This window comes from Mus caroli, unplaced genomic scaffold, assembly GCF_978045245.1.
Source record: "Mus caroli unplaced genomic scaffold, Mus_caroli_1 scaffold_20, whole genome shotgun sequence".
Taxonomy (NCBI): Eukaryota; Metazoa; Chordata; class Mammalia; order Rodentia; family Muridae; genus Mus; species Mus caroli.
This window is the reverse complement of record NW_028227275.1, coordinates 3,134,491-3,150,158: the sequence shown is the minus strand read 5'-3', so window position 1 is coordinate 3,150,158 and position 15,668 is coordinate 3,134,491. Positions and strand designations below refer to the sequence as shown.

At 44.5% G+C, this 15,668-nt stretch overlaps 1 protein-coding gene across 1 annotated transcript in view; it reads left to right on the top strand.

The window, feature by feature from the left end:
• Atrnl1 (attractin like 1) overlaps window positions 1–11,057 on the top strand; it is a 516,957-nt gene extending 505,900 nt beyond the window's left edge. The window contains exon 29 of the mRNA XM_021151617.3: window positions 10,003–11,057. Coding sequence (XP_021007276.1) covers window positions 10,003–10,124 — 122 coding nt within the window. The 3' untranslated portion in view covers window positions 10,125–11,057. The remainder of the gene's footprint in view (window positions 1–10,002) is intronic.
• Window positions 11,058–15,668: the final 4,611 nt, after the last annotated feature.

Here is a 15,668-nt window from a genome sequence, read left to right as displayed (position 1 = left end):
CCAAACTAGAAGAGCAAGCAACAAAACAAAACCAACAAAGCCCCCCAAAGAGAGACCCAGCCGGCTTCTTGACCCGATGTCTGGCTGAGACCTAAGTGTTGGTTCAGAACACATGCAGTAGCTCCAGCTGGATCGTGACTTACAGTCCTGGTTCTTAACTAACAAGACCGAATGTTCACTTCTGGACAAATCCTTGAACCCACCAGTCCCTCGACTTCCCTGTGTCCCTGTGGCCACATGATAGCATGTGTGAGCAGGAGAGGACAATGTCTGGAGCCTTTTGCCAGTAACCTCCTGAAGAAAATGAGCTGGAGTCATACATGAGAAGAGGCAGAAGTAACCGCAGAACCAACCCTAACTCTCTCCCAAAAGAAATGCTGCCAGGGAGGCTCTGAGTTGTAAGCCAAGGAACAGATTGGAAGCCACAAACTCAGCTGGTTAGAGTTGCCATGGGACGTGGGGGTTCCTTACCACCAACAGAATCAAGTCCCACGGGCTGTAATGGCCACTATGGACCAGTCCTTAGGGAGCCCGTGACCACCCTGTCCCTGCCTCTCTGGTGTTCCAGTCCTCTGCGCTGCCAGACTCCTCATCACATCCTCCTCCTCCTCCTCTCCTCGCCATGGCCTCCTCTCCTCAGTGCAGAGCATCTCACTCCCCAGACCTGCCTCTGGCCCAGCCCAGGAGCACAGGAAGCTGTACTTGCCAGTGACAGTATAAGATCATCTCCTGCCCAGTGTGATACCAGGGGCCAGACCCATCCCACCCTCTGTCCTGTTCCTGCCTGCAGGTGTCTGTCCTCAGATCAACTGTTTGACTAATTCAAAGATGAGGGCCGCTTCTCTCTCCACTGCTCAGTCTTGACATCAACTAGTCTCACTGGCTCAGATTTTGACACTAAACAACTCTCCATACCAAGTCTTCAGGCCGACCCACACAAACAACCCCTTCTACACCTGTACTTCCCACCAGACAAGCCCCTGAGATGTCCCCAGGTCGCTGTATCTAGGCCACACAGCCTAGCTGATTCTGTTCTGTCATATGTTCTCCACAGTGTTGGGATGCATAGACATCCAGGCTAGAAAGCCAGGAGTCATCTCTGGGTCCTCCCAGTTATCCCTCTAGAATCCTGACCCATCTCATGCTCAGCAGTGCTGCTCCCTCTCTGACTTAATAAAAATAGCCACTCCCCTGCTCCCGTGTACCCTCCATGCCTCACAGTGACTTAAGGCATCCTGAAGCTCTTTCCAGCTGGCAAATTAAAAACGTGTGTGAGACAGTTAGCACACCCGGGAGCTCTTGCATCATTGCCCCAGCTAAGAACAACCAGCTATGGCACATTGCCTGTGCCACACCCTCTATGCACATCAATCAACTTGACATGTACTCCTATTTTCATACATTGATACACTGATGGGGCCTGTCCTATGGGCAATGCCTGGTTTATTACAAGCTTTTGATCAATGGCAGCAGAGTGTTGTTTTGTGCCTTGTTGTTGTGGCTGTTGCTACCCTTGACATTAATTAGTGCCTCTGACCACACTGATTTCACATCGCTACGAGTGTTTGTTTTGTTCTTCTCTTTTGGCTCAAAATCCTGCAGTTGATGCCTATTTTGAAGCTATATATTTTCTTCTTTTGCTCACAAAGTGAGCAGAGCCAGAGCCTCATGATTATGGCCAGGGTGATCGGGTCCCTGCACCCCACCAGCTGTGCGAACTGAACAAGTCACTTCCACACTTGCGCTTCTTGGGCCATCTGTTTAAACTGGAATAAAAATAGCTGCATGACCCACTTCAACAGAATGGTCTTGAGGAGCATCACAGAGACTGGGCGAGAAAATGTGCTTATCTAAGAAACTGCGAGTTAATCATTGGCCCCATGTGAAATAAGTGGCATGAATCTAAGCAATGCGTTCCCCATGGGATGTCAATGGTGTGCCATTATCGGTAATCCCTATATACCCCTCTTTACTCCCTTTCAAATTATTCATGTACTCCTTTATTTAACTGTTGTTGCATGCACGTATGTATATATACATATATCTCACTATATATCACCTGCCCAGTCTGTTTAATGTTACTTGTATTTATGTTTTCATAGCTGACTAGTTGGTATTGGAGAACCAATATGTTCTTCCCTGGGGTGGGGGGGGGGACTGTTTCTCCCACTCAGCATTCCTTAGCTGCCTGTAATTCTTTGTGGAGGGTTGAGGCGCTGTGGTTTTCCCCATATCCACTTTGGTCCATCTACCGCTGTTCTTGTTCAGCTCGTGTTTATGCTGTTGTGTTGGTGTAGCTGTATGGGCATAGCTTCTAACACAGACACAGTCTCACAGCAAACTCCCTGACCTCCACCTCTTAGAGCCTTGCTCTTCCCTCTTCCAAAACTTTGCCTGTCTTGGGTGCTGAAGTGTTTTGTAGATGTATCCATTGGGACTGGGCTCCACCGCTCTGCGTTTTGATTGGCTGTGGTTTTCTGTAGTGGCCTCCTTCTGTTGCAAAGAGAAGTTTCTGTGATGAGGGGTGAGGACTACACGCCTGTGGGCACAGCTTGCAAAACATCCTTGCACACATAATTTCATTTGGTTGAGAAATACTAAAATACAACTTCTCTACACAATGCATAGTCAACCATAGTCAAATGTTGCCATTTTTTTCAGTTTCTCAGCTAGTGATAAACACTTCGAAATTCAGGATGACTCGTCTTAAAATGAAGGATAGTATGTATTAGGGTTGTTATTTTGTTTGGGATCTTAGTCTAATTTGTTTTGAGACAGAATATTATTATGTAGGCTAGACTGACCTAAACCTCACAGTCTTCCTGCCTCGGCTCACAAAGGGCTGCACAGAAGAAGGGAATCTCAATTGAGTTCCAGATTTACTTCCGAGTTTAGAAAGCTGGTGTGGTGTGGTAAAGACCAGGTTTTGTACATGTCACGACTCTAAAAATAAAAATTATATAAAAGAACCAAGTAAAATTTCCTACAGTATAATTAAATTTAGAACTGATGAGATACGGAGGAAGCCGCACTTGGGAATTCACTTTAAATCATGATTTGAGAGAGTACATTCTAGCCAATGAGGGATCAGATCATACGAAGTCCAGGGTATGCCCAGCAGTGCTACAGAATACTGGATAAGGCGTCCATGGGATTTGCAGCATTCCGGTTTCAATAATTAAACACAATGTCTATAAATGAAATTATACAATATTATCATGTGTTAAAGGCCAAACGAAATTTTATAAACAGAATACAAAGATCACTTAAGCACTTGCATCTGTGGGGGTCAATCATTTTTAGTAAGTGAAAGGAAACATTTCTTTAAGCTCTCAGACAAGTATTACGGATCCATTTGTCATTCCAGTGTCTGGAGCACTTGAAGTATTGCAGTTTTTATTCAACAATGTAACCTTTGGAGTTTTGCCTAATAATGACTTCACTGGTGCTAGCCTTCCAAAAGATAGATTAAAATGGAAATGCATATTTTCTAATTATGCACCCAGCTATGGCCGAATATTGGCGAGCCGGGCTGTGCTGAATGTCCAATGGAGCCTGCACAATGGCGAGAGAGTGTGTGTGACATCCAAGTTTCCCAAAGTCACTTTCTTAATCATGTGAAGGATCACCCAGGCTCTGAGCACAAGTATGGAGCTATATAGAAATCAGAAGAAAAACATTTAAACATCCCAGCATGGTATTTCCATTTAAATCTGATTACAGTGAAATAAAACTGTAGCCATTAAAGGTTTAGAAGAACTACAAATACAAGCAGTAAAAGAAGACAGATAGTAAATGAGGTACTAAAACATTTCGGCGGGGCACACAGTTTATAGCACTCGTTCCGTCTTCCTGAAGCAGACTGCGCAATTCACTACAGACCCTGCACCGTTCTCTGAACTCCACTTAAACCTGCAATTAACCTTTCACGCCTAATGAAGCTGTTTTCCTGGAAAATTAAAATATATGGTGGCGCTCGCTCTTACACAGACCTGGGAGGAAAGCACTTCAAAATGAACGGCTCTTTCAAGGCTTCTGTGCAAATGCGAAACGGAAGTTCGACGTCTATGTGCGAGGCTGGAACCCTCCTTCCAAGGCAGTTCCATTTGACGTGCAATATTTTATTACTGTGCTTATTAATTGTTTTGCATAATTGTAGAGAAGCATGCATCAGTAGCTTTATGATCAGATTGTTACTGCCAGAGCCTCCTGCTACCCCTCAGTCCCACTGGGGAAGACCAGGGTTTTACAAACAATAACTAAACTCCTGATGTAACCCTCATGCTCGGAGAAGATGCATTTGCCAGTTGAGGGTCGATTATCGGCTATTTATGCTCCATTCCCTTCCGGGCGTGTTTGCACGAGCTTACAGAGAGGTGAAGTTCTCAAATTTTAGGAAGCAAGAATAGTTGGGATTACAGCTAAGTGTAACCTTAGCACACGTTTCTACCCACTCATCAAATAGCCGTGGTAACTTTTGGCAACCAATACCGTTGACTGCTAAACCAAGCCCTTTTACTGAGGGAAATTCTGATGAAGGCTTCCACTTCCTTCAAAGCTCATCCCTTCCTGGGTGACCCAGGGCAACACTGGAAACACCAGGAGGTCATGGGAGGCGGGGAAACGGAAGAAAGGCATTCTTACATACATGGATTCAACTTGGAATATAAATTATCTATCACAGGGTTGGGTGTTTAAGAATTAGAAGTCCAAAGAGCTAAGGCTTACAGTAAATATTTAAACCCTAGCATTTTTATTAAATCTATGGGTATATATTGATGTACATTCTGCTAGCCCGCAGTGTTGGCATGTCACCATGACATGGTAAATGAAATTCCTTTAGACTGCCAGTCTAAAATAATGAATCGTTCCCACAGTTAATTGTATTGCCTTGATAACAAGGAACTATCGGAGGCCTCGAAAACACAAGAAGTGGATTTCATCGGATGATTTGTGTGATGTTTTGAAAAACGATCCTCTGGGCAGGGGTGGGGGATGGGGTGGGGATCTGATTTTAATAGAACTCTAGTGGAAATCAGCATGTGCCACTACACAGGATCTGATGGCACACTTCCTCCCCTGGTCATCTCAGGAAAGGCTCTAACAGGAGAAGCCCCTGGCTCTCCACACTGGACAACAGTCAGCAGAACAGGGTACCGCTCAGAAGCTGTGTATCTGCCTTATTTGTTCATCTCTCTCTCTCTCTTCATGGCCATTGTGGATCAGAAACCACAATCTGCAGCATGAAGACTAGCGAACGCCATTTACTTCAAGAGCTCACCATTGAAAGGGAATGAGACACCTTCGGTCAAATCCTTGCCATCAGGCTGTGGAGGGGGAGGCTTTCAGAGGACAAGCGAACGTTGTTGTGTCTGGATTGCAGAGTGTTGAGTTATGGGAGCTGTAAACAGGTTAACAGTGTAAACAGTAACATTGTAAACAACAGGTAACAGTGTAAATAGGTAACAGTGTAAACAGGTAACAGTGTGGGGTCCTGTGCAGCTGGTTAGGGTGAGCTTTTCCTTTTTCCAGTTGTCTTGTGCTGTAGCTGAAGTCAGGACATAGGTAGGCTGCCTTGCTACTCCTTAAGCTCTAAGGGACTGGAAGGATATAGTCATTTACTGACTTTGTGAACAGTCTGGCATGTTGCACACTGGCATCTTGGGCTGCTCCTTGAAGCCCATAGGCTGTTTTCTGAACCAGCAGCTAATGATGGCCTGGACTGTTTTGATTTAGTGCTTGGATATTGTCGACATATTCAGCCTGTGCCCTAGCATGCATTAGGGGACAAGGCAGAGATAACACCCTTCCCTTAAAAGCTACTAAATTGGCTCTTCTCTTTGTCATTTAATAAAAGCAGATTTCTTTAAATAACAAAGAATGCCAAGGCCTAACGCTAGAGATTAGGCCTCCCCAGAGGCTACGTGTGTTCCCTACAAAATTTGGGAAGACTGAGCCTGTTTCCATCTTCCTCACATTTGCATGCAGGTAGGATAAAGACTTGGCATCCCCGGGGTTGTTCTGGTGATAAAAAGTTTACCATACAGCTGGGCGTGGTGGCGCACGCCTTTAATCCCAGCACTCGGGAGGCAGAGGCAGGCGGATTTCTGAGTTCGAGGCCAACCTGGTCTACAAAGTGAGTTCCAGGATAGCCAGGACTATACAGAGAAACCCTGTCTCGAAAAAACAAAAACAAAACAAAACAAAACAAAAAAAAGTTTACCATACATCAGAGTGGAAGAAATGCACACTTAGAAATATAACCCCTACATCTGACATTCAAGATGCATAAGCATAAACAATTATTATGATCTTTGCACTGTTCATTATTATGAAATTATGAGCTCCTGATGGGCCACTAACCATGAAATCTGGTAAGGGATCCATGCTTAACTCTGAATGAAAGTATCATTTAACCTATACAAAGCATAAAAGTGACCCTGGGTGTCCTCTATAACTACGCAGGGTAGACACTTAAATACTCTATCCAAGGACTCCCGAGGTTTCCAGCATGCTTGGTGCAGTTCATATAGAGCCTAAACACAGCCCATTGTTCATTCTCATAAGAAAACACAAAAAGCTGTCAAGTTAAAAGTTAAGCATGACTTTCAATTTTATTTGTATATTAACAGAAAGGTGGTATATGGTTTTTCAGTTCATTGTGTTCCCACGATTCGGGATCCTGAATCAACAGGGAATGCTGTGAGAGACACTGCTTTAATTAGGCTTTGGACATCATATATCCCCACATACAAAGACACACGAATTGGCAGAGAATTTTCTATCCTGGCATTAGAAGCTTTTTAACCTTACCCCTGGCACCACATCTGCTATGAGGAACAACATCTGGAGCTTCATGTAAGAGCTCTGGCATGACCTCATATTTGGATATAGTAATAAAGTGGTCTCTGACCAGAGTAAAAAAGTCATATATTATTCCTTATATTTTGGCTGTCTCTGAAGGAGTTGGTGCCAGGGGTGACCTAGCAGGAAGTTGTAAATTAAGAGAGAAAGAAGCATGCCAGGAGACCTGAGGAAAGTCGAGATCTGCTCCATCTGAACTTTCAGTGAGCACAACCAAAGGCTAGGCTTTTTAAAAATTAAACTAAAGCCCTTTACATCCACGAGTTAGAGAAATAAAGTATTGACTGTGAGTAAACCCTACAGCACAACCCATGGCACTGCACGAGTTCATGTGTGCTTGTCAACGGACAAGAACACTCTCATTTTAAGTGTGAGCCAGTATTATCTGTACAAGTTCCAGGGTGATACGAAGATTCTGAAAGGTGGTTGCTGTGAGTTGTAATTTCTTCTCTGTCCAACCATAACTGCTCCTCCATCAGCACCTACTGCCACCAGATGTCCTTGAGTTTATTTCCCTTCCAAACAGAACATGTCTCGTCAGGAGCTCACTACACTCCTTCTCTGACTCTGCTTCACTGTGCAGAGAAGCCCATTCATCTCTCTGCATTGTTCAACATCTTAAGCTGGGGAGTCATGTCCTCTGGTCATATTCCCATGCTCAGCTTTCAGATTTGCATATTTAGGTGGGTCAAAGACTACCAAAATCTACATTGAGAGGACCCAGTGTGCCAAGGACCACTTGGAGAGGGGTTCTGAGAGAAGGGGTGTTTGGGAGCTGTGAAACAAATGACTCGATATCAAATCATGGGTCCATGCTGACAGCCTGTGCTCTGCTCGAAATGACTTCCTAGACAGCTCTCTGTAGATAGCTTTCTGCTCAAGACATCTCTCTATAGAGGCAGCTCTCCCATGCTAGAAAAAAATTCTCAAGGCTCTCTGGATAGCACATGAGGTTTCTGACCAAAGTCAGAAAAGCTGCTACAAAGAAATTCTTGGATTTTTCCGACCAAGTCAGAAATCCTCTTAGAAAAATTCTAAAAGTAATTCTTGGGTTTTCCAATCAAAATCAGAAAGCCAGGAAAAATTCTAAAAGGGCGATGTTAGCTCTCCAAACAGTTCTCTCTGGATAGCTGCTAGAAAACACTCTAAAAGAGCTATGTTAGCTCTCCAAGCAATTCTCGGGACTACCAGCCAAGGTCAGAAATTGTGTTAGAAAAAAATTCTAAAAGAGTTGTGTTCACTCTCCATGGATTTTCCAATCCAGAAATCTCCAGACAGCTCAGCTCTTGCTAAAAAAATATTATATAAAGAACTGTCATCCCTCCCTGATAGCTCGCCTCTCACAGAACAAAGCCCAGTCTTTTATTTACACATCAATTCAGTCATTTACTCCAGGTCCCCTCTTCACCATCCCACAAATCATGACCTTAGCCCCTGATTTTTAGACAGCAAGTACTTTTTAAAAAATTGCAAATAAATTTAGAGATCTGCCTGCCTTTGTAATACAATAAACATAGTTGGGAACCCATCCCAAAATTACCAATCTGACCATGCCTGGACCTAAATTTAAATTCCCTTTGTCCCAGGTTGACCTTAAACTCAGGAATCTGCCTGCCTTGGCACCTTTCTGACAGGCTGGCTCATAGTGCAGTTGCCTCTGTTTTTCTAGGTATGTGAAGGCCCTCATATAACTCATATTGCACCTTTATATTTTGCATGGTGAGAAATTGTATATTTTTGAACTCATGTTTTCAGAGTTCTTTCCCACAGCCTTAAGGGCTGTCCTGTAGGTCTCAGTGTTTACCTGTTTGCTGAGGCATTAGCTACATTCTCACCTCCCAGACTCCGCTGTCTCTGATTATCATGGAGTAATTGGCAGATAGGACATTCCTCAAAGGAGGAAAAATTGAGTAATAGATACAAATAAGCCTTCTGCCTACAGCAACCATTGGCTCTCATGGAGGCCCATGTCCTGCTGGCTCTGTTCCAGGGGTAGGAACCATGTCATGCTGTCCCTTACATGGCCAAGGAGGACTCAGCATCCACTTCTGATGAAGGCCTTCTAATGGATGACCGTCCATAGGACCTCCTTTGTCCCATGGTTCTTTATTGACATTTTATCTTCTGTTCAGAAAGCCTTGAGGTCTGTTCCTGCCAGATTGTATTTGGAACCTATGTAGAATAAATTGATGCAGGAGAATAGGATGATTCAATATTATCTTTTATGGGATAATATCCAAAACAAAGCTCTTCCTTGGGAAGCAACCGCTGAAGATGCCCACGAGGATGTAAGGACTGGATCAACTCACTTCAAGTCAATTCTCTAAGACTTTGGGGTCCTTCTGTCAGGTCTTAAACAAGGCTAAGCAGTCCAGCTCTGAGGCAAAGATGGGAATTTTAGAGTTCCTTTTGCTTTACTCAAGAATTATAGGACTCTACAGAAATAAAGCACAGTGCTTGCCAGGAAGAGGGAATGATAATTTAGTCCTGCACAGGAAAGGTTGGGGGCAAGACAAGCAATATATTCAACATTGCGGCAGCTACACAGTATGCACTGGTGGAAAGCCACAGACCTCAAGTGGTAATCTTGTATTAATGTTCACTTTTTCCAGAAACTTAACTGTGATCTAAGCTTCTTTTGAAAGGAGGCGCATCTAATGAGGTTTTTTTTTTTTTTTTTTGGTTTTTCGAGACAGGGTTTCTCTGTGTAGCCCTGGCTGTCCTGGCACTCACTTTGTAGACCAGGCTGGCCTCGAACTCAGAAATCCGCCTGCCTCTGCCTCCCGAGTGCTGGGATTAAAGGCGTGCGCCACCACGCCCGGCTGAGTTTTGTTTATAGAGGCAAAATCAAAATAGCAACCCTGGAGCTCCCTATTCCATCCAGAACAAACCTGCATTCAAACACATAAATAAGGCAAGAAGTGGTGTGCTCAGCTGGCTGTCATGTTTCCTGGGCTCTGACTTGGTAGTGCCGTGTTTAACTAGTTTTCTTGTTGTTCTTCTGTGTGTTGTTCACTGCTAGATCATCAGTAAGGATGTAAGCATTTCATGCTAGACGTGTTAACATCACCCAATGCCACCTCCATCCACCCCGGATATGTCTGTGCACGTCTAAATACCTTTCTTCTTTCTTTTCAGGCCTTGCTATCGCCAGTGCCCTGATAGACATCTCACAGCAGAAGCCTTCTGATAATAAAGAGAAGACTTCTGGAGTCCGCAATCGGAAGCACCTCTCCACACGTCAAGGAACTTGTGTCTGAGAATGGGAACCAGCTCTGTACTGTGTGTCGGTTTACTTCACAAATGGCTTCTGTTAAAGCTGCTCTGCGGCCTTGGGTCTCACGGAGGATAATGTCCTATGATCCAGGGCCAGGTACAGTTTCCTCTAAGTGGGCAGTGTCCCAAGAGGCCAGAGACTGCCAGTGAGGTTTTTTTTAAGTAACAGTATTGAGGGTCACAGTGATAAAGTCAGTTTTTATGGCTCTCTTAGGCTGAGAGCTAACATAACTTAGTATGAAAAAAGATGTATATTGTTTCTTAATGCAGATGGAAATATGTAATTCATATAAATCAACTGTTTATATCCCAAGACTTTAAAGAAAGACATTTTATAATGCTTGAATGATGAGAAATGTACAGTTTTCTGCCTCGTTAGCAAACTTAGGACATTGGCATCAGAGTAGAAAAAGAACAAGTCCTGGCAGCTGTGGTTGCCGTTTTGTCTCCTTATAAACAGGAAAGCAAGGCTGTAGGTCACGTGTTTAAATTCTCCATGTGACCACATGGTCTCCAGAGTCAATTTGAGAATGTAACAGTGTTAAACTAATGGGAGCGTAGAGCATTGTGTCAGGAAGTTGGTCAGAATTCTGAGCATGGGAGAGAGACACTCCGGAAGTGACAGGCATGGAGGAGGCTGCCTGGCAATCAGTGTTCCCCCCTTCCAGCTTGATAGCCTGAAGAGCCAAACCTGCCATTCAGTAGCAGAACTTCTGGCCCACACCATGATTCTTTGGTGCCCTGGGTCACCGTGCCAGGCCAGAGTGGTTCCTCTGAGTCTTCACAAGAGTGCGTCATTTTCTTCCAGCTTCTGTCTGTTTGCCACTTCTTACTCACAAGTGTTACGAAATGTATTTTAAAAGGTAACACTTTTCAAGTTCCCTGCTACCAACCTCTTCCTGTAGAATGCAAGCGGACAAGAGCCGGGCCCAGCAAGCCTCAACAAGATCCCCATCTGTAACACAGTCACGCGGTGCTGTGAGGAGACTGAATTCTAAAGACAAGTTCATTGCTGGCCACATCCAAAACATCTCTAATGACACAAAGCCCCGGATAAGAACAGAGAGGGAAACCAAACGTGGTAGCTCTCAATGGAACAGTGAGAGCTAACTAACATCAGCAGCAGCTTGCTGACGCTCACGCAGTCTGGAGTGGCCCTGGCTGACTTCAAGGTGACCGTTGGAGACACAAGAACAATGTACAAGAGTCCTGAAGCTGCTGCATTCTCTGTAGTTTTGTTTAACACGAAAGTCATTCCACCTATTCAGTGTTAAGTACAGTATACACACTTCTCATGTTCTTTGGAATTCAGGAAGGTAACGACACTTTACAGTCTATGCCTAGTTACTGCATGCCATGGTTGTACAGTCACAGAATATGACCCTATTGCAATATTGAATATTTATTTCAAATGCCATGTATACATAGCTTAATTTGATGAGGATAGAGTGTATTATGTAAGAGAAATGACCACAGACTATGTAGTTGCATCTTATAAGGCATAGTTAGGTTGCATCTCACCATGACTGTCTTATTTTGATAACTAGCCTTTTGGATATAGCTTATATTCCTTATGTTGGCATGGTAGTTCTACTCTATTTTCCATGCACTCAAAAATCAGATGAATTTGTAGAATAGTTTTAGTAATTTTTCTCTACAGCCTGTGGGGTTTGGGTTGGGGAGGGGGCGGTGGTTGTTGGTACTTCCCAGGATATATTCTCTCAGAAAACTAATTGAGCCAAATTTGTGAATGTCTCCTAAAAACAATCAAGTAATTTGATCAGCTTCTTTTGGACACTTTACATGTTGATTTCCCACATGAAGTTGGCAGCATTAGTCCTGTAAAGAAATAGTTATTGAAAAATGAAAGAGTTGCACAGTTTGTTTAATTGCCAACGAGGAAGGTAGACCAGGCCTGTGGAGGGGCTGTCAGGCCTCATCCACTGTGAATCCCCCAGGTTCTTAAAACTTTAAAATTTTTAAATTTTAGATAATTATGGAATTAATGCAATGTCACATACTACTGTTAACTCTGTGGCCAATTATGCAATATATTCTCAGCTTATAAAGCTTTTTACTGGAAATAAAATTCTTCACCCCCGGGTGAAGTGAACCAAAACCACCTCATTCTCTGTGTCTTCCTCCTCCCATTGCACATCCTAAATGCAGATTTTTTTTTAAAAACAAAGTTAGAAGTTCAAATGGTTGGTTCTCTTGAAAACCTTTTTAATGGAATTCTGAACACTTCCGCATAGAATGACTCAGGGAGGAAGTTCAGCGTGTAAGGTCTCACTCTGCCAAGAATGCACACTTTCAGTTGGCTGGAATGGAGTTTTAAAATTAACTTGGGAACCTAATTTGGACAACAAGAAAAGTCGTGGTGAAAACATAGTGTGCTTGTGTTTATGAGTTGTTTTGGTAAATTTTAAAGAGTTAAGATGCTCAGAATTGCTTTGAGGGAGTAGAAAGCTACGTTAGTGATAAGCAGAGAAAAGTGATCTATACTGTAGTGTAGTGTTAGTGTACATGCATGTGATAGTGTATGTGTGTACACGTGTATGAGTGTGCATGAGTGTGAGAGTGCACATGTGTGAGAATAGAGTATGCATGTACATGCACATGTGTTTATGCATGTACATGCATGTGAGAGTGTGTACATGCACTTGTGTGTGCGTGAGTGTGAGAGTGTGTGTGAGAGTATTGTGTACGTGCAAGTGTGTGTGTGTGTGTGTGTGCACGCGTGCCTATCTGTATGTGTGCATGCATGCACATGTATGTGCAGAGCCAGAAGTTGACTTCAGGGATCTTCCTCAATCTTCATTTACTTGATATGATCAAACTTGATTTGTGAGACAGGATCTCTCACAGCATGGAGGCTGCTGGTTTCGGTAGGTTAGCTGGCAAGCCTCAGGGATCTTCCTGTCTGTCTCCCCAGTGGACTCTGGAGGATTGAACATGGGTCCTCAAGCTTGCATGGCAGCACACACTGAGCCACCTCCCAGACCTCTCTGCCCTGTTGTATTCGATAGAAAACATTAATTAGAACATCTGTACAGTCAATCCTGGCTGTGCTTTCCCACATCTCGTCTTCATTGGGTGTTAATGAGTCAGAGGTGCCTATGTAGCGGTCATGGCCCCTGCCATGGGATAATTTAGAGAGTGTCTGCCAGGGTGTGTGTGTGCCAGGGGAAGTTTTGAAGACCCAAGCCTTTCCTCCCATCTCCATCTAGTAATTTCATGCACCTTTTCAAGCCAAGTTTGTTCAAAAACAATACGAAAACAAAACAAAACAAAAACATCCTGTGCTTCTGGAATTTGGAGGTTTCTAACCCGGCCTGACACTTGGAGCAACAGGACTCTGGTTCTATGGCTCAGTGGAGCCTTTCTCAGAGGACTCCTTGAGGATATCTAAACAGAGTCACAGTGACAAAGTCACAAAGGGATCAAGGAGGGAGAAAGCCAGCACTCACCCACAGAGGGGGCAGGAGGGACAGAAGCCCGTGTGTTGTTCTGAGCACTTTTTCTCAGCACCCACAGAACTACTGAGGGGGGTTTTATGTTAAAAAGCTTCAGTAAGTGAGAACTCATCAGAATCCACCTGGGTGCACTTTTCCTTGCAAAACCCACTTACCGCTTCCCAAGAGTGAGCTCAGGACTTCGTTGATCATAGACGCTCCCGTGAGGGCATCTTCCCATCTTCAGACTGGAGGGCAGGGTGGCCTGCCTGCTCAGTAGCTGCCCAGCAGCTCTTCCCCATGCAGAGGGACAGCCTGCCCTGGGATGTGCTGCCGCTGGCATCTGCAGTTCATTCCACAGAGTTCTTTAAATAATTCATCTCTCTAATTCCAAATGCTTTGCATACGTTTTCAAGGAATTCAGGCCGGCTAGGTGCTCAGCGATGGTTTCTAGCTGTGCACAGTTAACATTTTAGCTTTACCCAAATTCTTAAATTAAGAAATATGACTGTAACTATGTCTTATATGCATTCACATATGGGTGTGCAGGCCTGTGTTAAAAGTTTATTGTGTAAAAATTTTAAATCTGCCTTTAAATCGTATATTCTAGAATATGATCTGCAACTAGTCAGAACATCAGTTGAGAAGATTAAAAAAAAAATTGGCTTCTCCCTGCTCCATCACCAAATACAGGGTTTTATGTGCTGGAGGTTGGGAGGTCTGTTTTGCTTGTTTTTCCAAAGTCTTCCTTATAACCCAGGCTGGCTTCAAACCTGCAATTCTCCGGCCTCCCGAGTGTTGAGATCACAGGTTAGCACCACTATGCCGGTCGTTACTCCCGCTGTTATTATTATTATCATCATGTTGACCTTCCCAAGATCACACGGCAAAGAGCACTGCTCAGAATCTGGGAGGTCCCCTCCCATGGAAGGTGGTTATGAAATCTGTGTTGTTGATGTTCATGCTCAGACCATATCATTCTCCCGGCTTCAGAGCCTCACTGACCTTTCCCCCACATGCTCTTTGAATCGAGTGCTGAACGGCCTTTTTCTTAGAATGGGAGGTTGCTCACAAGGCACTGAGCAGCCAGGACTGCAGGCCTCGTAAGGGTCTGCGGCCATGGATGTGCGGTTTGTGTTAGCATTTCCTGGGATCGGGCCTTGTTCATGCTAAGGCAGGTGCTTTACACAGAGCTGTATCCCAGCTCTTGGGGCTCACTAAGTTGCCTTGGCTAAATTTGAACTGAGGACCCTCTAACTCCCTCCTCCCTTGACCTCTGCCACCATCTCAGTCCCCCAGCACCTGGGACAGACTAGACAAAGCCCTCACATTCTCTAGCAAGCTTTGAGATTTGTCATCTGTGGCTTTGGGGGCCCAAGCTTTGTTCACTGCCAGAAGCCCTGCTTCCTGCAGCTACACAGAAGGATCAAACACCGGTGGGGCTGAGGAGGTGCTCAGTACATAAAGTACTTGCTGTGCAGGAGGACCTGAGCCCTAGTTTCAGTGCCGTATAAGAAGTCATGTGTGCGGACAGTCGAGATGGCTCAGCAGTTAAGAGCATGCACAGTACTTGCCGAGGACCTGAGTTTAGTCCCCAGCCTACACCAGACGGCTTGCAACTACCTGTAACTCCAGCTTCAAGAGATTTTTCTAACTTCTGTGGTCACCTGCATTCATGGGCACAGACCTTGGCAAGGTGGCACACACCTGTAATCCTAGTAGCGGGGTCTCTGGAAGAGACAGTTCCCTCGGGGATCTGGAACTCGCCGGCCAGTCAGAGTCTAATTGCTACTGATAAGAGAACTTGTCTCAAAAAGAAAGAAGGAGTGTTAGGTTGGTGAAAGGCCTCAGTGGGTAAGCACACTTGCCAACATGCCTCAAAGCCTGAATTTGGTCCCCAGGACACACGTGGTGGAGGGAGAGAACTATCTGTGGCCATCGTTCCCTATGAGTTGTTCTCTGACGTCCACACTCATATCATGGCAAAAACACATGCATCAGTCAGTCAATCAATCAATACATGTATGCCTGAATGCCTGAGGTTGACCTCTGGCTTCCATACAAATGCACAGG